This window comes from Phocoena sinus, chromosome 17 (assembly GCF_008692025.1).
Source record: "Phocoena sinus isolate mPhoSin1 chromosome 17, mPhoSin1.pri, whole genome shotgun sequence".
Lineage (NCBI taxonomy): Eukaryota > Metazoa > Chordata > Mammalia > Artiodactyla > Phocoenidae > Phocoena > Phocoena sinus.
This window is the reverse complement of record NC_045779.1, coordinates 45,122,318-45,149,665: the sequence shown is the minus strand read 5'-3', so window position 1 is coordinate 45,149,665 and position 27,348 is coordinate 45,122,318. Positions and strand designations below refer to the sequence as shown.

At 42.2% G+C, this 27,348-nt stretch overlaps 1 protein-coding gene across 2 annotated transcripts in view; it reads right to left on the bottom strand.

The window, feature by feature from the left end:
• The window catches only part of GRHL2 (grainyhead like transcription factor 2), a 163,721-nt gene that overhangs the window by 49,115 nt on the left and 87,258 nt on the right, over positions 1–27,348 (bottom strand). For both annotated transcript variants that reach the window (XM_032610589.1, XM_032610590.1), the window contains exon 8: positions 12,269–12,363. In XM_032610589.1, the coding sequence (XP_032466480.1) occupies positions 12,269–12,363 (95 nt within the window). The remainder of the gene's footprint in view (positions 1–12,268; positions 12,364–27,348) is intronic.

The window sequence follows — 27,348 nt, the reverse complement described above, 5'->3', positions numbered from 1 at the left end:
GGGGGGTCTGGCAGAGGCAGGAGGCTGGGCAGGAACACGGGCAACAGGGCCACGCACAGGTGTTCTTCCAGGATGGACAAGGTGTTCGCACAGCAGGAGAGGATGAACGTAAGGCTACAGAAGGAGGCTCTGTGGGAGCTAAGAGCCCTGGAAGCAGGGATTAAATGGGATCAACTCACAGGAGAAGTTCTGTAAGAGGAAAGAGCGTTCTATGAAGCTGGAGGGCGAAATGAGAGAAAGCACAGCAAGAAAAAAAAAGGTACAGGAGACTCAAAATTATGTCCCTGGTGCAAATCCTGACACTATGGCCTTGGACTAATTGCAGCTTTCTGGGCCTCATTTGCCTCATCTTTTAAATAGGTATAACAATCCCTAGCTTGCTACTGTGACACTTTAAAATGAGATCACGTTTTTTGTTTTGTTTTTTGTTTTTTTTTTTGCAGTACGCGGGCCTCTCACTGTTGTGGCCTCTCCCGTTGCGGAGCACAGGCTCTGGACGCGCAGGCTCAGCGGCCATGGCTCACGGGCCCAGCCGCTCCACGGCGTGTGGGATCTTACCGGATCGGGGCACGGACCCGTGTCCCCTGCATCGGCAGGCGGACTCCCAACCACTGCGCCACCAGGGAAGCCCCTGAGATCACGTTTTTAAACTGTAAAGTGCTACGAATCTATGGCAGCTTCCTGTGCCCACCATGATCTCCATCCTCTCAGATGCCCGGTCACCCAGCCAGCCCTACTCTCTGACTCCAAGCTCCTCCTCAGGCCCACAGCACAGTCCACAAAGCCCCATCCAAATTACCTCCCCAACTGTGCCACGAGGCTCGCTTCCTCAGCGTCCCCCTGGCCCCCAGTTCAAGCTCTCCTTCCTACCAGACTACTCTAAGAGCTTCCTGTCCGGACTCTCTCTCAAGGCATTTTGTGATGTTCTCCCCAAATGATTCCAAAGTAGATTAGTTATATTCACAGAACTCGAATAGAGAGATATCTTATGAAGGTGAATTGATTTTTAAAACATAAAATCTATCTCTGTGGGACACTTTCAAGGGGGAGAATCATAGCCTTTGGTGGGGAGAGAGCAAGGGCGAACTCTCTCGGGCAGAACCTTCATTGCTCTGCCAATGGCCAGTCTCTGCCACTCAGCTCTGTCACCTGAACAGGTCTTGTGAAACAGCACCTCAGGACAAGGAAAAATTTGGACATTGTGTAACAATGGGTTGGCCTGTTTCATAAATAATGAGCTTTCAGTGGGAGGAAGAATTTACGCGGAGACTGAAAGAGACACTCACTCAAATTTCTGATCATTTGTTATTATTTTAAACCTTTTTCTGTTCATGTTTAATACTTAAAACTTGTTTGGAGTTCGTAATATCTGAATCTAGCACAAAGTTCAAAAGGGCAAACATGGAAACCACACCCCCTCCCCCGCCAGCATTGTTCCCCAACCAACAGCTTCTTGAGTATCCTTCACACTTTCTTGTGCATCCTTCTAGAAACAAGCTATGCAAATTCATATCCTTTTCTTTTCTACACAAATGGTAGCACAGTAAACACACAGTTCTGCAGCCTGCTTTCTCCACTTGACAAGGTATTTTGAAGACAGCTCTTTCTTTTTCTTTTTTAAAAGAACCATGATTATGGAATAACAATGTCTTTACCATGAGGCTGTTTCTAGTCTTTTCATCTTGTAAACGATGCTGCAATGCATGCTTTCAACATGAGCATATATAAATCACCCGCTGTAAGTAAAGGCCATGTCACCGACTCTTTTGAATCTGACTTAGGACTTCACTATTCTACCGAGATTGCTTTCTTCTGGGTCAGCCTTCTCAGTGGCATCCTTATAAGCAGGGGTATGCAACCAGGAGGCCCTGTTACAACATGTTAAGACTCTGCCCCCTTGGCGTTTCCAATTCAGTAGGTCTGAGGTCGGAGGTCCTAGCATCTGCGTTTCTAACAATTTCCCAAGTTGCTGCTGCTGCTGTTTGTGGAGGCTCAGGCTGTGAGAAACCACTGCCTACAACACCCATTTCACCGGCCACTTCCTCCTCTCCCCATCCTTCTGTCCTCTCCTTCCCGACCACCCTTTCCTTCTCTCTCCCTACCTCCCCTAAATGGGTGGGTCTAAAGTTCCCACCTTGACCCTCTTTCGCCCACCCTCCAATTCTCTCCGCGGCATCTCACCCCTTCTCCTGGCATCTCTCCTCCCCTCCTTGCAGCCCACTCGAAATTCTCTCCCGAGCTCCACCACTCCCAGCTCTTCTTCTGCGGCCAGTCTCTGCACCTTTGAGCACCCCGTCCTTCCACCTGGCTCCCCTTTCCAACCCACACTCGTCTAAATTCCACCCGACCCTTAAGACACAACTCCCTCCCGTGCCACACCCTCCCTCGAGCCTTCCCTGATCCCACAGAATGGCGCCCTCTCTACGTGCTGAAGTCTTTAGTAGAGAAAAGTGTGTGTATGTGTGTGTGTGTGTGTGTGTGAGAGAGAGAGAAGAGAGAGAAGAGAAAGCAAATCTGGCAAAAGACTGACAATGAGTCATCTAGGTGAAGGGTATGTGGTAAGGACTGTATTATTCTTTCAACTTTTCATTTGCAATTTTTTACACAAGAAATTGGGGAAAATTTTTTAAATAGAAAACTTAATAGGAATGTTTTATAAAAATAAAAACAAATTAAAAAATGAACTTATTTACAAAACCGAAATAGACTCACAGACATGAAAAACAAACTTATGGTTACCAAAGGGGATGGCAGAGCGGGGGCGGGGTGGGGGGCAGGGGAGGGATGAATTAGGAGTTTGGGATTAACATGTACACGCTACTGTATATAAAATAGATAACCTACAGGGACCTACTGTATAACACAGGGAGTTATATATCTTCTAATAACCTATAATGGAAAAGAATCTGAAAAAAAAAAAAATATATATATATATAACTGAATCACTTTGCTGTACACCTGAAACTAACACAACATGGTAAATCAACTCTACTTCAATTTAAAAAACGGTTTAAAAAAATAAAGTTAAAAAAAAAAGTTAAAAAAAAAATAAAAATAAAAATAAAGTTACCATAAAGCTCCGGGCTACTAATCTAGTAGGTGGATGCTTATTTGTGCTCAAGAAAATAAATCTTTTTATGTTGTGATTAAAAAAATAAAATAAAATAAAAAACAGGGCTATCTCCCTCTCCAGAACTTTCCTGGCCCTTTAATTCTGTTTTCATTACAGTCTTTGTCACTTTCTTCCTCATATTACAGTCATTTACAGATATGTCTGAGTTCTCGGCCCAGCCAAAATGTCCTCTGAGAGCGGCAGACACTCTGCTTGGCTGGTGTGTCTGTAAATTCCCACTGCCTGGCCCAGCACGTGATGTACAGCAGGCAAGCTGCTTGGAGGGGATGACTGCGCCTTTGCCACAGATAATACAGAAGATACTATGACTACCTCTTCCCAAGACGAAAAGGCACTATGGAAAGAGCACATACTTCAGACAGACATTCCCAGGGTGGGAATCCCAGCTCTGCTGTCCATTTGCTGTGTAAGCTCTCTGGACTTCAACCTCTCCATTATTTAAATGAAAAATGATATCCACTTAAAGTATGAATATTGCATAAGGTATACAAAGCACCTGGCAGAGTGCCTGGTATATGGTAATCACTGAATAAATACTAGCCATGGTACACACACACACACACACACACACACACACACACACACACACACGTCAGTCTGTGAAATCCAAGTATGCGATCTCAGTCTCTGTATACACACAACAGTTGATACATGTGAGTTACAGAGCCCTCAGCAGAATTCAGGCCAGAAACCATGTATACTCCACATTCTAACAAAAGATCAAGCCGTAGGTAGCTTGGATGAGATGGTTTCCAAAGATTATTCCTTCTATATATGAATTAACTCCAGCTTTATAGCTTTTCCTGCCATCCATTACCTTATAAAACTGGAACAAAGGCGTGGCTTTAAGTTCAATACCAAAGACTCCAGCAAATGTTTACCTTTCCCTTTTAAATCTTCCTTCACCCACACCACGCCCCAGCAAACGCACAAAAATGCCATTTGCCCTGCTCTGCAGTGTGTATCTCAACCTTTCAAGACCCCTCCCAGGAGCCTTCCCCACCCCTTCTTTACTCTGGAGAGCATGGAAGATGCCCTATAATATTCTCTATTCTGCATATGATGACCTGCTGAAACCTGGGCTCTATTTAGTCAAAACATTAGGATATAACTTCTTCTTTATCAGTAATATCCATCAACTCCACTGCATCCTGGACTGTCTTGTAAGCAGAAAGTGGACTCCCTGGACTGCTGATGGGAGGTGGAGGTCAGGGAAACAAACTAGGTCATGAACCCACAGGGCACTCAGGAGTATGGCTTCCTTTGGTCGGTCCTTCGGGTACTCTTTTCATCTTGAAAATCAATATTTACGCATCTCCCCTTCTCCCTGGTGACCAACACTGGAGTTTGGCAGAAAGAGAATACAGTCCATTTAGAAGCATCCCCTTGGAAGCCGTGATTCGTCAAGACTAACGAAAGTGTAACTTTCTAAAGCACTTTGCTTGACACACAGTGGAGCCCCATAAAAACTGATTAAATCTTTTAGACCGAAAAAAAATGTTGAGGGAGAGAGAAAAGGAAGGAGGGTGAGATAAATTTGGGACAATTTTAATGGTTCTGCTGTGATTTGGTACTAAATGTCCAAACAGTCTTTCAGGGAGCATTAACATGTTTTCCACAAAGAGAGACTGAATAGTTTACAGGGTACAAGAAGGTTAGAACACTTACATTTTCTCTAGTTTACTGCCTTTACATAGGCTGTGATCAAAGCACCGCCATTTGCACCATCCTGTCTTTGAAGCTACTAACATTGAGATCTGAGGACTGAGGGGCTGTTTCCTACCCCTTAGCAACTGATAGAGTAAAGAGCTAGGTTTGGCTTGCTGACCACTTGTTGTACCTTGAAAAGACAGCACTGGGAAGAGAACGGGCTGAACCACACAGGAAGAAAAGGAAGAAACCTGGACTTAACATGACAGAAGTAAGTCACCCGATATGAGAGCTTTATTTATGTCTCACAATATGGAGCAATTCATGACACGGGCCCCATCAAATGCCCTTATGTCCAGGGCAGTGCTGGGGCATTCAATCAACTTCATTTTCTTCCTTAAGGACAGAATTGCAAATCTGGAAGAGAACTTTTTACTCCCAACTTTCACTTTTGTTCTCCTGCTCGGCCAGCTGATTCCTCTTAGCACATCCATGTTTCCATCCCTCAGACCGGGTCTCAGTTCTCAAATGACATCTCCTTGGTATTAGTGCAAAATCAGACACAGAGGCAAGAAATAAGGCAAAAATATTCAGGGAAATAGGGCCTAGAGGGAATATCAACATGCATCCTCTCATCTGGCATTTTCTCTCAATTTAAAAAATTACATGGAAACTGAATCACTGCGCTGTACACCAGAAACTAACAAAACACTGTAAATCGACTATACTTCAATAAAAAAAATTACATGAAAATCTCTTTTGTAAATGCAATTCATTTATAGCATCCAAAGGGACCCAAAGTGAGAGGAATCTAAATATAAAATAAATATTGCTTATGTGTAAATGTTTACTTCCAATTTACCAGCTTGGTAAATATGGGTTTTCATTTACTGTATTTCTTAAGTTGCAAACGTAAAGCAGGGAGCCATTGTGTACCTTCTGCAACCTTCATTTTCTCGAATAATAACTGTCATCCTTGCTTCGAAATCTTTCATGCTGTGCTTCCTACATGGTATGGCAAAAAAGAGTAAGGAACAGTCTTCACTGTTCATAACAGGAAAAAACCAAAGCATAAAAGAAAAGTGTACAGAAATAATGTAAATGAGTGGGAAAATGAAATTCAGGATACCAGGGAAAGGAGCTAGAGAGAAGTGGGGAAAATGGAGAATAAATGTGTAAGGTATGGAGGAGAAAACGCTGCTATGCTTCAGAGCTGCACTATTAGAAAGCATGCACTGATCTCCAGTTAACACAGAGCGAGGTCATAATTAGGCCAATGAGATCCCTAATGTTAGCTAATACACACACATACACACACACTCAGTTGAAGAGGGCAAGGGATCCAAACAGTCCTCACTCCCCTATGCATTCTGGTCAATAATATGTATGACATCAACCGGGAACGTACCAGGGCAGCCAAAGACATGGATAGGAAGAGACCTTTGTGCTGGAAGCGCTGGGTCAGCGGGCCCATCTTTGTTGGTGGGGATGGGGGAGATGGGTGGCAAAATCAGGGTGACTTGATAGAATTGCTTTGCTCAAGGAAATGAGATTCATTTGATTTCTTGCTTTCTAGGTTGTACCCTATACATTTCTTTGAGAAGGAAAGTCATAGCATTCTTTGGTCTAAAAAAAATTACAGATATCCCTCTGTTGGGATGGTTTAAGAACATGGACTCTGGACTCAGAGGGCCATGGTTCAAAGTCCACCTTTTCCACTTGCCCAATCTTGCAGAGCCTGCTATGAAGAAAGTTGATATTTAGTGGAATCAGAATCTGAGATGCACAGGAAAATGATCCATGGTGTCTCTCAGCCTCTCTACTTCCCACCTCACCCCAACCAGTTTTCAGCCCTGCCCACCCCCAGTTTCACCACAAAAATCTGTTAACAGGGATGAAAATATGCCTTATCTGTGTCCTTGACTCTCTCTAAAACTGCAACAACTTCTGGTCTGAAAGTCCCTCCCAAATACCAAAACGCAGGAAGAACGTTTCCCACCTGACCTTGCAAAGCAGAGGGCCTGACAGCTCCTCTCTCGAAGCCCCTCCTGCAACTCAAGAGAGAGAGTGTGGTGGGGCGGGGGGAGGTAGACATCCCTCCAAGCGCAGTCACTGCGCTTCCGCAAGCAGAGGCGCTGGGCTAGACCGCAGCAGAGTGACACAGGGCAGACAGAGCTCCGTATTACTGAATTACAATACATTTTCTTTTTAAATCATAGAGACAGGGAAGGGGCTAGGAGCGGCTTTCCTTGTTTGCTTGATTATTTAGCAGTGCTGGTAGTGAGGGAAAAGGAACATTTCACTGACTCAAGATCATTCCGAAAGGCTTAGCAGCAGAGGGCTCATGGAAATAGGCCTCCTTCATCTCAGGTAGTCTATAAACCACAAGAAGGGGGAGGCATAGAAACAGGGGGAAATTGGTATGGTGTTCCAGTGAAAAGACACAAAAAAGAAACTCGTTTCTCAGAGCACTAAGTAGTATCTTAACGCTCAAGTAATTCTCTGTGGTCACATGAGAGAGGCCTTTGTAGCACGTCGAGGTTGGTTTAATCTTGAAATCACTGCGAACAGAGAAAAAGGCTCTGGACACAAATAAGGGGCCCGGTTTCAAGAATCTCCTTAGAAATCGGGGAGAAAGCGGAGCCTATAATTAGGGTTTGTGTGCTCCCGCTTTGGGGGTGATGTCATCCCCGGCGCTCTGTGCCAGGAATCTGAGCTCACCACCCTTCAATAATTCAATAGGGGCTTTGCCTGGGAACTTCTCATCTCGGGGATTAGTGACCAACAGATCTACTTTGTGGGTACCTGCGTTTGGCTGAGGGGAGAAAGAGAAATCGAAATGACCTTGTAAGTGGGAGTCATGTGAAAGAATGCAGCCCTCTGGTGCTCCCACTAGAATCTTACGGATGGGACCTTAATACTTTGTCAGCCCCTCCCTGTTCCGCTTCCCGCCATTTTCCGGCTGAGAAACCGAAGCTCAGAAGGAGGAAGACGCAAAGCTGGCTATTCCCGCGCCGGGACGATACCTGGTTGCCTGAGCCCCATTTCAGCGCTTTGTTTTCTCTGTCACCCTGTGCCCCAACCTCATCAACTTCCAAGCTTCCACCAGCATGGATGCTCAGAGCCTCACCCACCTGGATGCCACCTGAGTCATTCCCAGGGGCCCAGGGACCCCGGTTCAAGTTACAGGAGCTTCCAGACTGCACAGACCCTGAGGGGAAACGAATGTCCTGCCGGAGACTCTTTCTGCTGAGGGCGTCATTGTGCAGAGACGCGGCAGCGCAACCAGCAAAACCGGTTCTGGGAGGAAGAAGTCTGCAGTAGTTCTGCCAGAACCGTGCTGCCCTTGAGACTGGCGATCTGCAGTTAATCCCGTAACCTCATTTTCTTTTTTAACACCTTTATTGGAATATAATTGCTTTACAATGGTGTCTTAGTTTCTGCTGTATAACAAAGTGAATCAGTTATACATATACATATATCCCCACATCTCCTCCCTCTTGCGTCTCCCTCCCTCCCACCCCTCTAGGTGGTCACAAAGCACTGAGCTGATCTCCCTGTGCTATGCGGCTGCTTCCCGCTAGCTATCTATTTTACATTTGGTAGTGTATATATGTCCATGCCACTCTCTCGCTTCGTCCCAGCTTCCCCTTCCCCCTCCCCGTATCCTCAAGTCCATTCTCTACGTCTGCATCTTTATTCCTGTCCTGCCCCTAGGTTCTATTAACACCTTCCCTGGCCAAACTTTTCCTGTAATTAAATTAAACTAAATGATTAGAGTTTCACATTCTTTCCTTTCTTCTGTTCCTGCTAAACGAGAGGTAAGAATAGAATATAGGTCAGCAGCAAAAGAAAAGAGTAGTGTCCTGGAAAAATCCATAAATTTTGTCATCAGGCCTTGATGATGCATATGTGGGAAGACTAACAAATACGGGACTGTTTTATTTTTTTAATAAATGCACCAAAACCAAATATCCAAATAGAAGCTATCTTGGGAAGACACACAGATCTCTCAAATGATACTGCCATGGCTCAAAGTATATTCGTAGTGTCTCTCGGGATATTACCCACTTCAAAGCTGGTCTTGTGCCAAAAACTACACATTATTTTTACCCCTGAAGTGATATTATCCAACTTGTTGGTACACACTCACATTTGGACCCAAGTGGTTTCTGATTTTTTAGAAAATATCCTCAAAGATCAAGATTTACTACCTTTCTTTCAAACAAAGAAAGGCACAGCAGCTGTCCGTAACGGCACCAACACAAGTCAGCCTCTGTGTGGCCCGTTGCCAAAGGAACCCGGGGAGGTTGGTGGGGTTCCTGACTGGCCCATTCCTCTCAGCCACACGGCGTCACTTGTGTCACTGCTTTCCCCAACACCGAGAGCAAGTAAAGATATAAACGGCATATTCAGTCGTCTGAGGGGGGTGCGACTGGGGCGTGAAACTTCAAGTGTCCATGAGGACCAGGCAAGGAAAGTTCCACGATGGAGAAGGCTAGAGAAAGCATTAAAGAGAACAGCTGGTACCTCACAAGAGCTACTCGTGGGCTTGCAAACACTCGGGCTCATGTTGCCAGAATCTCTAATTACCCAAAAGAATCTGGAAACTTAGGTTTTTGTTTTGTTTGTTTCTTGAATCTCCTGATTATTAAATGTGGGCAAAATATTTTAAAACTTGGAATATAAGTACATAAATGCATGATACACACGTACATATACGTTCTGTGGAATATATAAGGCTGCGGGTCACAAATTTGTGTCCTCTGGCCACATGAACTAAAACAACATGTGACACTGAATGAATGTCACGATCCTAAAGCCTGCAACAGATTCCTGTGTGGATGTTACCAAGAGGAACTCGAAGTCAAATGCAACTGCTCCCGAGAATAAGTTCACAGTATGAAAATCACAAACAATCCCACCGTGAGGGGATTTTATGCCTTGCTTTGTTGAAAACCTTTTTCCCAATCATGTAATTTTGGGTTTTTTTGCAGCCTGCTTATTATAAAATCAATGATATGTTTTTTGGGTTTTTTTTTTGTGGTATGCGGGCCTCTCACTGTTGTGGCCTCTCCCGTTGCAGAGCACAGGCTCTGGACGCGCAGGCTCAGCGGCCATGGCTCACGGGCCCAGCCGCTCCGTGGCATGTGGTATCTTCCCGCACAGGGGCACGAACCCGTGTCCCCTGCATCGGCAGGCGGACTCTCAACCACTGCGCCACCAGGGAAGCCCAAAATCAATGATATTTTAAAGAAAAACCTTACATCCTGCAGGTTGAAAAAAATAATCTTCTCAGCCTACCTAATGAAATGGATTTAACTTTTATGGTTTTTCTTTAAAAGCTCTTCCAGTAGTTTGGCAGAAGTATTTGGAGCTATTTTTATTACTCATCGATTAACCCAAACTGCACACAATTGCAACTACCAAATAATAGTTACTGAAAATATGTATTAAAGAAACAAGTTTTACTACAGCAAGCAAGCACTGCCATTTGTCAAAGCAGATGTGACCTTAAATGTGTCAGCCTGGAACAATACACGTGCACAAACATTCATATTTCAACAAGAAAAGTAAGCCTTACCTATGGGAAATGCAAGAAAAGTCAACTCAACCCCCAATTAACTACCCCACTGGTTGACCATAGAGCCGCCATCATTCAAGATGTCCCTTCAGGTTTAGGCATTTTCTTTAAAAGGTCCTTATTGACTGGTAACAGTTAACGCATTCACCTTCTAGCACGTGTTATCAGATTGCACGATAAGGAAATTTAGGGCTGCAGTTACAGCTCACTTTACAGCTTGCTTTACCTTGACAAGGCACTTCCAAGTATAGGATCCCATTGTCTTCCCAATGGATGGCTCTGCTTGGGCCTGCCTCTCACTCCTCACACACACTGCTGTCCAGCTAATGATTCCCTTACCTCCCTCAGAGACTGGATTTTCACACATCGTGCTCCCAGCACATGCTTGCTACAGCAGGGACAATTGGAAAAGTTTGTTTTGTTTTGTTTTGTTTTGCTTTACATGAGCGAACTGAGGCCCAGAGAGGTCAGCTGACTTGCCAGGATTCCAACCCTGGGCCCTGATACCATGGCACACACTGCCTTTTCCTTACCCAGCCCAGTAATCTAGCCTCTGGGAGAAGAGAAGCGGGCACGAGGAGAAAGCCTGGGGCTTGGGCACGAGGAGAAAGCCTGGGGCTTGGGTGAGGAACTTTAAACAGAGGTGGAGTGGGGCCTCGAGGAGAAGCTTTTCCTGCACTTCTGTGCCCATCACATCACAAGGCCTCCTGCCTTCCCTCAGATGCACTGACCCACTGGAACATTCTCCCAGCTACTATGGAGCTCTGTTTCTGCTTGCCCATTTAGGTCACCTTTCTTGGGCCTAAAGCCAATTTCATTTACTTTGTTTTATACCTGAGTGAAATGAGACACTGAGCAATTCATCTTCTTCTCTAAGTCATGCTCACAAACTCCCATCCAGTTTCCTTTCTCACCTGGCCTTCCCCTGCTTACAGACAATGAAGCATTGAAAGTAGTTGTTTACATTGACCTTTTCATTAATTCCAAGACAAAGTCTTCTAACGCCCTCCTAGATGGTACATAACCGAAGCAGAAAACAAGCTTTGGGTTCACCTGGAACCTTCCCTTTGGTGCAAAATAAGGACCGAGAATCAGAAGGTACAGAACACAGGAAGGAGAGTGGGCATAGCAGCAAAGTTCAGTTTTCATAAACTCAGAGACTCATGGTTGGAAAGCAAATCTGAGTATCATCAAGTCTCACTTTTTTACCCGAATCCATGCAACGGTGGACATCTATCCTCAGAATGCACCTGGCCAGAGATTTTACTGTTGCCCTTCTTAACCATGCTGGCACCAGACAGAAATAAGAAAAGCTTAAGCTTGAGGTTAACAGGAAAGAAATGGCTCAAGGTCACAGTGGTCGCTCTTCCTCAGGGAGTCAAGTTCAGAGACCTGCAGCCCTGCTTCCTGCACCCTCCTTTGACCAGATGAAGCCTCAAAGGGGCCGGGGGTCGGGAGGCTTGCCCAGCTGCTTACCTGTGCAGACAGTAGCTCTGAGCACCTTCCTGCCTCTGAAGAAGGCAGCAGTTGGAGAGGTGTTTGGGGAAACTGCAGTGCAGGTAGAAAAGATTTTTCTGGCCCAATCCTGTCAGCCCCAAGTGCTAAAATGGAGCTTGGGGGCCTGGAAGATCTGGGAGGGACAAGGGGCCTGGCCCGTTCAGCGGGAGGCCACAGGGGAATAGGTACACCCCCTTTCTCCTTGCTCCACAAAAGGCAATTTAGCTGCACGTAATTGAAAGTGTGTGACTCAAGAGAAAGATCATAGGTTCATTTCCCTTTTTTCTGGCTCAAGTTAACAGATCTTTCCCTACTCAGAGGCTTTTGTAAAAGAATCCTCTGCAGAGAAAGGACACGGTATTTAAAAGGTACGACCAATGAATCAGTGCTACTTTAACACTCACCTTAGCTTCTTCATTCACGTCCCAGGTGAAGGAGACAGCGTTATACGCAATCTCTTCAATGTTGCCAATCGTGTTAAAGCTCTCCTTGTAATCGGCTGTGACATGAAAAAAGAAAAAGGTATTAAAAGAATCAGCGTTACTGGGCGACATGTATTGAATTATCATTTTTCCAGTGGGGAAATGGCAACTTTGCCTATTCTTCTGTCTGTCTCCATGGCAACAGTTAAGGATTTGTGCTTGCTGATAATCTTTTACTAATATTTACTCCATAAGAATGTAAGCATGTTCCTCTATTAAAAGAGTAAACCTAGGTGAAGCAATGTTCCTAACTGATTTGTTCATTAGTTTCCTTTTTAACTCGGTTTATAAATTTCTTCTTCCTGACAAGGTTCCAGATGAACCACCTGCCTAGTCTCTCTCCTACTCACTTTTCTGCCACTGAATTTTGCCGGCAGTGCCAGAGTATTCCATAGGGATCGTTTCATAGGACAGAATATTCTCTTTATCAGCCAGGCAGGGTCTCCGGGGCTTCAGTGAAGAAATCCAAGAGTGCAGAAAAACTTATTTTTTACTTCTTTTCGGATTCAGGTACAGAGAACTGAGTCAATCGTACTCAGCTCATTACCACCACCTGTCCCCTCAAGGCCCTCTCTTATTTCTTTATTTATGTAATATTTATTTATTCCTTTTTATTGTCTCTATCCCCCACCCCCAAACACAATAGCTATCAACATGTTTGCTCTGTATCCTTATGAAGTAAGTTGGGTTGATTTGCCTGTGTACATAGTTTTCATTTTCACAAATTGTGCCGTACTGTGACTAGGGTTGCCAGATTTAGCAAATATTTGGATCATACTCTAAAAAAGTATTTGTTGTTTAACAGAAATTCAGATTTAACTGGGCACCCTGTATTTTATCTGGCAACCCTCGCTATGGGCCTTTTCAGACGTATCCACGTTGCTGGTTGTAAGCCTAAATCCTAGCTGTGGCTGCATAGAATTTAGTGGTGACCACCAACTACAATTTACTTATCCCCTCTCCCCAGAGATGGACCCTTCAGTGGTCTCCAGCTCTCTGGTACCACAGACAACACTGTGATATTCCTCTGTCTCCACTGTCACTGCCTTAGTTGGTCTTCAGGTCTAGACACGACGTTCCTAGTAGCTTAATCCTCACTACTTCCTGAGGCTTTTAGCTCATGCTTACCATCTAGATTTTTACTCTTGGCCTCCTTCGATATGACATCCTACCTCCATTCCATCCCTTGTGTACTAAGTAAACATTGGCCATGTCCTGCTTGGCTGGCATGACGGTAAGGCCCATCTGCTTTCCTTTGAGGTCTGGTTCACTCACAACTTGATCACCTAATCACATACGTTCTTTCTTTCTAAACTTTCATAATTATTTTTCTAAAATGAAAACTCTAATCACGTGCTTTTATTAATTTTTTAAGGCTAAAACTTACACCATGACCCATCATATGCTTTACAATTAGACCCTGCACACTTCTCTTGGAGTCATCACACTCCAGCCCCACAATGGGGGCCAGAGGAAGGTTCAATACTAATGATATTGGAGGTCTTTTTGTTTATAAAATCTTTTTGAATATGTTTCTGAGTTAGGATGAGTTATTATGATTGACTTCCGGTATAAAGTATAAAGTGTTCACTGTCTACAAAATTTGACATGTTTCTGGCCAAATGGGCATTTCCTCAACCTGTGTTCTAAGTGGCCCTATCACTCCAGGGCTGGTGGCTTCTTGAGGCTTCAGCAAGTTCTCTATGTTAATGCTGTAAGATTTTGAAGTGGGCTTTCCTAAAATTCACATATCTGATCATTTTTAGATCATTTCCTCCTCATTTATCACAAAATCTAAATTCATGTGATCCTTTACCAAGATTTTAATTACCTTCTCTTACTAATACAACTCATTTTGTTCGTGTGAATTAGGCTGGGAGAAGCAGGGCTCCTATTTGATTTTTCTATCCATAACACAAATAATAATAAAACAAAGTCCATAGTAATAATATCAATAAGTTTAGGGGAATTCCCTGGAGGTCCAGTGGTTGGGACTCAGCACTTTCACTGCTGGGGCCCCGGTGGATCCCTGGTTGAGGAACCAAGATCCTGTAAGCCAAAAAAAAAAAAAAAAAATCCTATAAGCCGCATGGCATGGCCAATAATAATAATAAATAAAATAAGTTCATAATAATCCATAATAAAACAAAGTCAGTTTGATTTTGTGTTTTTAAAATAACTCCTTATTACTGGGACCTGGATTGCTGGTTAACTTCAGAAAAACCTACTGAGATGTGCTCTCCAGAATGGTCCTCAGACTCACTTCCTATAATGGGTTATGTCAATCTATACTCTGACCAGAATTCTATTTCCCCTCTTTCTCACCAAATTTTGACTTCTGTGGCCAATCCAGTGGGTACAAAGTGGGATGTTAATGATATTATAGTTGCATTCTTCTATCACCTATGAATTCAAGCGTCTCTTCACATCCAGGATAGCCAACGAGGTGTCTCCTTATACAAACTGCCTATTCATGCCCTTTGTCTATAATTTTATTGGCTTCCTCAGGGAAACTTTAAAGCAAAGCTATAGATCTTTACATTTTAAATAAAGCACACACCCTTTAACATAGAAGCTCGTGTGTTCACCATAGGAAAGTCGTATACCATGAACAAATAAGAAAAATATTTAAAAGCAGGCACAATCTACTCACCCACTACAAACACATCTGTGTAGACTTCATTTTTCCTATCTCAGTCTCTGTCTCCCTTTCTCGAAAATAGGTAAATACTTTTACACAACACTGTAACAATTATTTTTTAATTTGCTTCTTTTCCCTTTAATACATCTTCAGCATCTTTCCACGTCACTAAATAAAATTGTGGAAAATAGTTTTAATGTCCAAATACTATTATCTTGGGTTGAAATAAAATGCTATAACTTTATTTTGCTCCTATTGGACCCTTAAATGATGTATAATACTTTGCTACCTTAAATAGCGTTTCATCTAATTATCTTTATGGCAAAATAGTCATATATACTTCATTATTTCATTAACATATACTCTCAGAAGTGAAATTAATAGGTCAAAGGCAAATATATTTTTGAGGCTTCTAATTCACTTTGCCAGATTGCTCCTAGAAAGGTTAAAACAGTTTATATTCACAGTAACAGTGTGTGACTTCCTGTTTCCTCAAACTGTCTCTTTCCAAGTTGGTATGCAAAGCATGCTAACATTATTTTATTTGCAATGCCTTGATTGCTAAAGAATAGAACAGTCTTCTATTTGCTTTCTGGCTGTTTCTTTGTATTCTTTCTCTTTGCTTTTAAAATTTATTCATTTATTGTAACAGTTTATTGTTCTGTCTTTTGCTCATTTTTCTCTTAGGGAATTCAAATTTTCTTATCGATTTAAAGTAAATAAAGCTAAGCGATAAAACAGAAAGCAAAGGAAAACGATTTTATATCCTACAAGTTTAAAAAAAGGCTTTATCATATTTCAGATGATTTTAAATGCAAAACTGTGCTTTCAGCAGGCCAGCCAGTTTCTTAAAATTTTGAAAAGAAAATAGATCACTGAACTTAAAGGAACTGAGTTCCCTGATTCTTCTTAGCTATTTGTTTTAAAAGATAGTCTTACAATTTTGTTTTGCAATTTTTTTTTTTTTTTTGCGGTACGCAGGCCTCTCACTGTTGTGGCCTCTCCCGTTGCGGAGCACAGGCTCCGGACGCGCACGCTTAGTGGCCATGGCTCACGGGCCCAGCCGCTCCGCGGCATGTGGGATCTTCCCGGACCGGGGCACAAACCCGTGTCCCCAGCATCGGCAGGCGGACTCTCAACCACTGCGCCACCAGGGAAGCCTTGTTTTGCAATTTTTAACAAGCATTTTTAAAATCATAAATCAATCATAAATTTAAAAAGCAAATGCCATATCTAGCAATAAAGAGAAATCAAAATGGTTTGGTCAAACACTTAACCTAGATCTTTTTAAGTTTTTATTTTTCCACACCTTCTCTACCTGAGAAATTCCTCCCCTAAAAAAATATCTTAGCTTAGAAAAGTAAAGAATTTTAAGAACAAATGCAATACAAACACAAATAAATGCTTTCTGGGTCTTGCACAGGGTCTCTGTCAGTTTCTCTCTATCATGTTCACTTACTCAATCAACAAAGGTATTGAACAAATATGTACTGTGTGTTCCCTATATACTGGGCAGCATCCTCACGCTTAAGAAACAGCAGAAAATAAGACTAGGTCCCTGATCTAATGGCGCTTACAGCTCAGAAGGAGACAGAATACAAATAATTAGACAAATAAATGAAAAACATATTACGTTTAATATGCTTTTTATGCCAAAAACAAAAAAAACAAGACTGGTCAGGCTACTTTTTATTGGGTGGCTACATTACCTTGCTTATTTCCTTCATACTACATATCAATGTTTTATTTATTTGTTTATTTATTTAACACTGCCACTTCCCATTAGCTATACATGCTATGTAAAGGCAAGGAACTTAAATACTGCTACTTTCTCAGTGTTTAACATTATCCAGATAAGATGCATTCCATAAATTTGTTGAGTAAATGAAGGAATAATGGATCCATGAGTAGTCTAAACAAAAATATAACTAAGAGACTAATGTCACACACTCCTCTTTAACCTTATAAAAGACATACCTGTTCTTCTCTACCCCCTTGTTTTTAGTCTCTAAGCCACTCACCTATAGATGGTGAAACAGCTCTGCTATCATGTGGTGACTGTCAAAGTTTTGTACACGACTTACACACATTGATATTGCTTTGTCCACATGCATTTTAGTCTAATAAACAAAATGCTAATAGATGTGTCTCCTGTTTCTGAAAACTGTCTTAATGTCCTTTGGTAACTGTTGTTTGCTTAAGGGTTCATGACCCTTGGTGTAGGAATAAAACCTCCACAACCTGTTGTTAACTCTTCCTGAATTTATTTCCTCAAGAAAGTTTCTCAAACCCAAATTTTGTAAATGCTGATAGCTGCAACCAGTAAAAGGTATTGTAGGACTTCCCCAGTGGTGCAGTGGTAAGAATCCACCTGCCAATGCAGGGGACACGGGTTTGAGCCCTGGTCCAGGAAGATCCCACATGCTGCGCAGCAACTAAGCCCGTGCGCCACAACTAGTGAGCCTGCGCTCTAGAGCCCACGAGCCACAACTACTGAGCTCGAGCACAACAACTACTGAAACCCGCTCACTCTAGAGCCCGTGCGCTGCTACTGAGCCCACACGCTACAACTACTGAAGCCCGTGTGCTTTAGGGTCTGCGTGCCGCAACTACTGAGCTCACATGCTGCAACTACTGAAGCCCACGTGCCTAGAGCCAGTGCTCCGCAACGAGAAGCCACCGCAGTGAGAAGCCTATGCGCTTCAACGAAGAGTAGCCCCCGCTCACCACAACTAAAGAAAGCCTGTGAGCAGCAACGAAGACCCAACGCAGCCAAAAGAAAAAAAAAGGTATTGTAATGAGCTTAGTTTCCTAGAGCTGCCATAACAAATACCACAAACTTGGAAGTTTAAAACCACAGAAATTTATTCTCTCATTGTTCTGGAGCCAGATATTCCAAATCAAGGTGTTGGCAGTATTGGTTCCTTTTGGAGGTTCCATGCCTCTCCTAGCTTCTGCTGGTGGCTGGCAATGCTTGACACCCCTGGACTTGCAGACATATCACTCTAATCTCTGCCTCTGCCTGCACGTGATGTACTCTTGTGTGTCTCTGTGTTTCTTCCCCCTTTTTCTTCTCTTCTAAGGACTTGTCATTGGATTTAGGGCCCACCCTAAGCCAGGATGATCTCATCTTGAGAAGCTTAACTCATTACATCTGCAAAGGCCTTTCTCCCAAATAAGGTCATGTTTACAGGTTCTGCGACTTAGAATATGAACATACAATTTTTGAGAGTTACCATCAACCCCTGCATCTGAGATTCCCTCCTATGATTGGAAGTCATGTGATTTGAGTGTATGGCTTATTCTTGTATGAGAGCCACTGTAGCTAAAAAGTAATCACCCTACTTTAAAAGAATTTTAAAGTATTTAATTGTGAACATACAGGCATGCCTCCGATATATGGTAGGTTTCATTCCAGACCACCCCAATAATGCCAATATTGAAATAAAGTGAGTCACACAAATGTTTTGGTTTCCTAGCGCATACAAGAGTTATGTTTAGTCTGTATTGTAGGCTATTAAGTATGCAATAGCATTATGTCTAAAAAAATGTACAAACCTTAATTTAAAAATACGTTATTGCTATAAATGCTAACCATCATCTGGGCCTTCAGCGAGTCATAATCTTTTTGCAGGTGGAGGGTCCTACCTGGATGTTGGTGGCTGCTGACTGATCAGGGTGGTGGTTACTGAAGGCTGGGGTGGCTGTGGGAATTTCTTAAAACACGACAACAATGAAGTTTGCCGAATTGATTGACTCTTCTTTTCAAGAATGATTTCTCTGTAGCATGCAATGCTGTTTGATAGCATTTTACCCACAACAGGACTTCTTCCAAAACTGGAGTCAAACCTCTCACACCCTGCCGCTGCTTTATCGACTAAGTTTTTTCCTTTGCTCAACCGTAAGAAGCAACTCCGCATACATGAAAGTTTTATCATCAGGTTGCAGCAATTCAGTCACATCTTCAGGCTGAGTCGCTAACTCTAGTTCTGTTGTTATTTCCACCACATCTGCAGTTACTTCCTCCACTGAATCTTGAACCCCTCAAAGTCGTCTATGAAGGTTGGAATCAACTTCTTCCAATCTCCTGTTAATGTTGATATTTTGACCTCTTTCCATGAACCACAAACGTTCTTAATGGTATCTAGAATGGTGAATCCTTTCCAGGTTTTCAATTTACCTTGCCCAGATCCATCAAAAGAATCACCATCTATGGCAGCTATAGCCTTACAAAATATATTTCTTAGATAATAAAACTTGAAAGTTGAAATTACTCTTTGGTCCATGGGCTGCAGAATGGATGTGTGTTAGCAGGCATGAAAACAACAGTAATCTCATAGTACCTCTCCATCAGAGCTCTTGGGTGACCAGGTGCATTGTCAATGGGCAGTAGTAATACTTTGAAAGGAATCTTTTTTTCTGAGCAGTAGGTCTCAACAGTGGGCTTAAAATATTCAGTAAACACATGTGTTGTCATCCAGGCTTTGTTGTTCCACTTATAGAGCACAGTCAGAGTGGATTTAGCATATTTCTAAAGAAACCTAGGATTTTCAGAATGGTAGATGAGCACTGGCTTCGACTTCAAGGCACCAGCTGCATTGGCCCCTAACAAGAGAGTCGGCGTGTCCTTTGAAGCTTTGAAGCCAGGCATTGACTTCTCCTCTCTAGCTATGCAAGTCCTAGATGGCATCTTCTTCCAATATAAGGCTGTTTCGTCTACACTGAAAATCTGTTGTTAAGTGTAGTCACCTTTATTAATTATCTTACCTAGATCTTTTGAGTAACTTGCTGCAGTTTCTCCATCAGCACTTGCTGCTTCACCTTGCACTTTTATGTTATGGAGACGGCTTCTTTCCTTAAACCTCATACACCAAGCTCGACTAGCTTCCAACTCTTATTCTCTAGCTTTCTCACCTCTCTCAGCCTTCACAGAATGCAAGAGAGTTAGGAACTTGCTCTGGATTAGGCTTTGGTTTATGGGAATCTTGTGGCTGGTTTGATCTTCTATCCAGACCAGTAAAACTTTCTCCATGTCAGCAATAAGACTGTTTTGCTTTCTTATCATTCGTGTGTTCCCTGGAGTAGCACTTTTAATTTCCTTCAAGAACTTTTCCTTTGCATTTGCAACTTGGCTTACTGTTTGGAGCAAGAGGCCTAGCTGCTGGCCTGTCCTGGCTTTTGACATGCTTTCCTCACTGAGCTTAATCACGCCTAGCTTTTGATTTAAAGGGAGAGATGTGAGACTTGTCCTTTCACTTGAACACTTAGAGGTCACTGTAGGATTATTAATTGGCCTAATTTCAATATTGTGTCTCAGGGAACAGCGAGGCCCGAGGAGACGGAGAGAGATGGGGGAATGGCCTGTCGGTGCAGCAGTCAGAACACATACATTTATCAATTAAGTTTGTCGTCTTGTATAGGTGCGGTTTGTGGTGTCCCAAAACAATTACAGTAACAACATCAAAGATCACTAATCACAGATTACCATAACAAATTCAGTAACAATAAAAAAGTTTGAAACACTGAGAAAATTACCAAAATGAGACACAGAGACATGCAGTGAGAAAATGCTGTTGGGAAGATGGTGCCAATAGACTTGCTCCATGCAGGGTTGCCCCAAACATCCAATTTTTTAAAAAGCAGTATCTGTTAAGCGCCATAAAGTGAAGCCCAATAAAACGCTTCGTATTGCATTTCGAATGGACTCTCATTTCTTTAAAAAAATGATGAGGCAACACAAAAACTACAGGTTTTGTACACGGGTTTGTAAATATCTATGGAATACTAGCATCTACTTGGTGAGCATGGGGATATAAATAGAAATATGGCTCAGATGTTTCCAAAAAGTGACATGATGGCACAAAACTACAATTGGCTAAAACAAGTTTCTAAAAAATGTACGTCAACGGAATCTGAGTTACGAAGGCAGTTCTTAGTAATCTCAGTCATTCACACAAAGGAATAACCCTAAAGTACACAACCAGCTCAAACCATCAAAAACAACGCATCCCTGGGAAGAAGAAATGAGAGTTTGTCTAATGAAATAAGAGTGAAGTTGATCTCACTGTTAATGTCATGTTGCCGGCGATAGAGTCAAACTTTCCAGGGTCTGTTCTCAGGCTGAGTGTGTCCTTGGCATGTCAGAGTGAGGCATATGGGAACGCACAGCCGTAGAGATTCTCTAGGGCGTGTTAGGATGTCCTCCAAAGACGCAGACGGATGGTGTCTGGATTCTCGTAGTTTATAGGCTTGTGTGGATGTTCTATAACAGGGATAATCAAATGCAGGGGTGCATCCGAATCACTGGAGGGCTTTGGTAAAATGCAGATGTCCGAGCCCACTCCCAGAGATTTTGATTCAGCAGGTCTGGGACGTGGCAAAGAATCTGCCTTTCTAATCAGCGCCCAGGCAGGGCTGTTGCTGCTGCTCTGGAGACCATCCTGGGTAGCATGGATCTACGGCAAATTGAAATGACCGAATCCTTGGTGTGCATTTGATTTATCCCACATATAGTCTTGGAAAGCGCTAGGTATGCCTTGATGTCCTACATCAACTACCCATGACGTCCATGAGACAGATTGCTCTGCTTCCTCAAAGGTCTCCCCTCTTGGGCGGACATCAACACCACATACAGGAGGACCAGGCAGTTACCTACGTGGTGAGACGTGGGTACCACCTGCTCCAAAACATTTGCTATTCTCTTGCCTGGAATCCCATCCTAGAACTCACTTTCCTTTAGGAACAGACACTGTCATCTCCTGACGTGAAAACGCAAATGCTCCTGGGACAGTAGTAACTGCCACAGACTGAGAGCTTACTGAGTGCCAAGCCTTCCACTGACATTACCTCATCTAATCCCCACCACCGCTCTGGGAGGTAGGTAGGTATCAGCATCCTCCTACAGGGAAGTTAAGCTGCTCGTGAAAAATAACGTGGCTGGTAACAGACCAACCTGTGATTTGAATCTAGGTCTGTTTAATGCCAAAGGCCATACTTTTAACCACTGCCTATATTTATCTTGCAAATTAAACACTAAATGGCCACCAGATAGTAATATCTTACAGAGAAAAATCATAGCATAGCCTACGTGGCAACTAACTGGTAGAGAAGTGCTGGGGAATGTAAGTTTGATGATGTGGAGAGACTGGACATTTTTGGACCACTGCAAATGCCTTGACAAAGGAGGGCAAAGTCAGGGGTGTGTGCTGCAGACCCCAGGAAGATGGAGCTCACACACTAGCCCTTCTGAGAAAGCAAGGGATGTCGGGGCAAAGATGATAAACTTGACAGTGTTTCAGCAAAGGGCTGCTAGGCACACCCTTTTGGATGTACAATGCTTTCTGTATGTTTTTGGCAAGTTATATTCTATGCTGAAATTATGGGATTCAATTCTATTTTAATTGTGATGGAAAGCAGGACGGTGAATCCTTCGTTATCTTTAAAATTTTTTTTGCATGAAATCAGTGGTCTGTTAAAAGGTCTTTAAATTCAGACTTTTGTAGATTGAGTTTTCTTCCGACTGATTGTGTAAGTGTGATCCTGGAATGCGGTCAAAGGAACTATTAATTCCTTCAACTTAATTAAGCTTCATGTGCTTGGTAAATTATAAATACCCCTTTCAATTATTTTTTGTATGTATTGTTGGAGATAAAAAGAAGTGCTGTAATTAAAGTAAAAACTGCTTCTCTTTTGAAAGGTGTAGATTCTGCCTGGACTAGTGTAATAATGAAGCTGAATGCTGAAAATGGCTCAGGGCGCTACTGCCAATTCAGTGTGCAACACACCACAGCCTAAGAAGATGCCTATCTTGAAAAGCCAAGAACTTGGGGTAGTTCATGTATTTGGGGTCAGGATGCTACAAGGAGTCCATTTATAGAGTGGTGCCCAAAGCACAGAGAGAAAGGACACTGGTGGGGACCTGAATTTAATTTCTATCCTCCTCTCACAAGCCCTAAGACGTCCAGTGAAAAGTTACTGAACCTCTCTGCACTTGTATTTCCTCAGCCACAAAATAGAGGCGATGTCTAAGGGAACAGACCCTGCTAGTCCTGTGGTCAGTGACAGAAACAACATTACTCCCCACTTTCCCCCATCCCTCCCGTCCTCAAACATCTGCTTTTCTCTGTCTGCAACGGCCAGATGGGATCAGCTCAAATTCAGGAAACAGTTGAGGGTCATTCTAGGAGTATTCGCCCTGACTTGAAATAGGTAAAATAAATAAACCTTAGTCCAAGTAGGTTCTGAGATTTTTTTTTTTCTGTTTTCAAAATCAAAGAAGCAGCTTCTTAAAATCTGAATGACTCACGAGACCACTAATGAGTCCATGATTTCTTTTATGATACTTTTACCAAGTCAGAGGTAACCTGGGTTTCCTTAAGTGTGTTGACACTTGAGCTGATTTTTAGAGGCACTAAATGTATTTCCATCACTGGGTCCTGGGCCCTGAGCAAATAGTAGGAACAGCCACCAGTTTTTGAGAGCTTAGTGTGTGCTAAATACACATACTTCACAAACACAACCTCAGGCAATTCTGATCAGTAGCTTTTTTTATGATTCCTACTTGGTATAACAGGCAAACGTGTCAAGTACCTCTCCTCCCCAGCAGTCACTTAGTTTTGAAAGGGCCAAGCTGGGATTGAAGCCTAAGAAGTTCTCTCTACGTACAAAGCAGAGCCTTTTGCTTTCTGTGATATATAACGTTTCCAACGAGCACCTTTCCATACATAATCCAGAACAAAGGGGGCTGACATTATGAAAACATTAAGTTGTGACTCACAGAATGTGATTGGCATAGAACGACTCTTCGGCACTATTAAAGCTGGAGCTATTAATAATATTATTGATATTTACTCTCCATACATCATTTAAGATGAACTCTTTCTTGGAATTTTCCCAGTAGGCTAAACCTAATATTTTCTTTGTGTTTGACTCACCCTTCTATTTCTTGAGAAGGAATTATATAGGCCCATGAGATAGCTTTCAATTGCACTGACCATAAACTTAGAGGAAGAAAAGCATTTTACATTGTAACCCATTACTGCATTCAGATATGCTAGTATTTTTACTCCATTTGACTTCATTGTTTAAATGCTGGTCTTGAAGACCTAAACAGATGTTCCTCCAAAGAAGATACACAGATGGCCAATAGGTACATGAAAAGCTGCTCGACATTGCTAATTATTAGAGAAATGCAAATCAAAACTACAATGAGGTACCACCTCGCACCAGTCTGAATGGTCATCATTAAAAAGTCTATAAATAACAAATGTTGGAGAGGGTGTGGAGAAAAGGGCCATATGATCCACCAATCCCTCTCCTGGGCATGTATCCGGACAAAACTATAACTCGAAAAGATACATGCACCCTTATGTTCATTGCATCACTATTTACAATAGCCAAGACATGGAAACAACCTAAATGTCCATAAACAGATGAATGGATAAGGAAGATGTGAGATACACACACACACACACACACACACACACACACACACACCACACACACACAATGGAATACTACTCAGCTATAAGAAAGAATGAAATAATGCCATTTGCAGCTACATGGATGGATCTAGAGATTATCCTACTAAGTGAAGTAACTCAGAAAGAGAATGACAAATACCATATGATATCACATATGTGGAATCTAAAATTTGACACAAATGAACTTAGCTACAAAACAGAAACAGACTCACAGACATAGAGAACAGACTTGTGGTTGTCAAGGGGGCAGGGGATTGGGGGAGAGATGGATTGGGAGTTTGGGACTAGCAGATGCAAACTAATATACCTAGAATGGATAAACAACAATGTCCTACTGTATAGCACAGGAAACTGTATTCAGTATCCTGTAATACACCATAATGGAAAAGGGGAAAAAAAGAATGCTGATCTTGACCCATAAAGTTGATTTCAAATTGAAAGTAGGTCGTAGTCTGTGTGTAGACACATATACACACATGCATATGTGCCTATACACACACCATGGCCTCTAGCTCTGAATTTAATTCAACTTGGATGAGCTTAAATTTTAACTCTTCTCATCAGTCTGTTATTCAGTGAGATTTAACTTCAATTTACCTATTTTGTCTTTTCAAACTATTTATCTCTTAAATTCGTGAACAACACAAAAGTACCTGACATATTCTGACAATTTACTGAATGAAGACACGGTGTTGCTTCCGTAAATAATTTATTCTTGTACACTGCATGAACTACTCATGTTTTATTCCATTCTTCATTTCATTACTTAATACGCTAACAGTCTTAGAGTGAGGAAGGGGACAAGATGTTATAGGTACATAGGATTAGAAGTTAATCAGCCCAAATCATCTCAGACCTACAAACAGGGCTCTCTCCCTCCAGCACAAGTTCCCAAACTTTCCCCACCCCAGTTATTTCCAGAAACTGTAACACTTCCCAGTTAAACCAACTCTAATTTATAAAAGAAAATTGAACTCTTTCTCAAATGATGATACTTTATTATTAGCAAGAGTCTTGAGAATTGCTGTCCTGTCATAAGACATTCCACGGTCTCTCTCAAAGACGCATTCTAGTGTCTAGTAGCCCTAAATATCAGAAATAATTTTCCAGCTCCTATAATTGTCCTTTTGAGTTGCAAACTGAATAGATTCAAACAAAAGAAAGAACTTTTTGGTAATTGGTGGTGCAGGACACAGACACACTACAAGAAGTATAAATCCTCAGATGGATTACCTTTTGATAAATTGGGAATTATAAACCCAATTCCTTCAGTGGCTCAAGATCCATTAAAATTAACCTCCATTTTCAACCTCCCCGATAGCCCGTGGCTGCCCAATCACTTACCAAACTGGTCCACAGATAAAGGAAGCGAAGTTTGTTATGTAGACGATAGGGTTGGGAGGTGTTTGTTCTACGAGGGATTTTTGCATTAACTGCTATTTGAATTACTCATGTTGCTATTCCTGTTTACTTATTTTCCAACGATTATTAGAGGATTTAGATGTTATTTCAAAATTGAAATTCCAATTCTCTTAAATATATTTCTTCAAGAAGGTAAATGTGTCCCTCAAAGGAGGGAAGCAATTCCCGCTCTTACTATTTTCTTTGGTGACGCTGAACCACAGCATCTGGGGATTGTAGGTGTGAGCACAGCAGAATCAGCAGCCACCTTAGAAAAGCTGGCTTCACAATCTGTGAAATGGAGATAACACAGGGCTGGCCTCACAGCATCTCTCAACAATGATGAGATGCTCATTTATTCGGCTCTCGGTTTTTTCAATACTCGCCTTTTCAAGAGAAGAAACACTTAGTGGCAGCTCTGCGTTCCTGGAGCCAATTCAAAGAGTTTTCTTAAGATTGGATCCTTATTTTGGCTTCTCCAGCCTCAAAGAGCTTAATTAAATTTGGGGAAAAACTTTCTCTTGGCAAGTTTTAGATTTTGTAAACAGGGGAAAAAAAAACCTTTAGATTTGCCTAATTCCACACTTGCGGGTACTGCAGAGGCAACGAAGACATACATTTGTTCCCGCTGAAAGGCAGAGTGAGAGAGAGGCTTCCAGCCATCACTGGAGGACAGCTGAAAAGACCAGCTCTGTAGTTTTGTTCAGTAAATAGATGAGTCTCGTGAAACTATCAGACTGCATTGCCAGGGGTTTTTTGTTTTTTAAAAATTTTTAAGCCAACCAAATAATATGAAAAAATGTGAGACTATCAGGTTATCTGAGGTGTCATTAAATGCATCTCTAAAGAGAGAAAATAATTAGGCCCCAAGCAAAAAACATAAACTCAAATAAAAAGCATAGATTACATGTTTGAGATGAACACATGGTCTTATTACATCAGTAAAGATATAGAATAACGGCCCACCAAGTAGGGGTAGACAATGTGGTGGTACCCGGTAAACGTGAAAAAGAAAAAGATGCGAGACAGGAAATTAAAGCATTTTATGGTATTAAGCACGGTGGGTCTATTAAGAGGTTTTAGTTATCTCTGTGTGTGTGTGTGTGTGTGTGTGTGTGTGTGTGTGTGTGTGTGTGTTAATTCTGAAACCTCATAATCTAAACAAGTATCTCTTTATGGGACAGCTTTAACCTTTCGTTAAAACAGATTCTCAGAGCATCCATTCGGTGGATGCTCTTCAAGCACCCATTCCCTGCTTTAATCCTCTGCATAACATTCCTTCTGGTTAACCACTCAGGGCTTCAAATTGCCAGCAGTAGGGAAGAACTTTTCCAGAAAAGGTTTATTAAACAATAATGCCTAGAGCCAGACAAACACAATTCCTGGAAGCGGTGAAGAAAAATTAACCCAAATGAAAGACCACATTAAGTATAATTTTTAATTTCCAAATCTAGCTATCTTTTCTTGGGAAAGTTTGC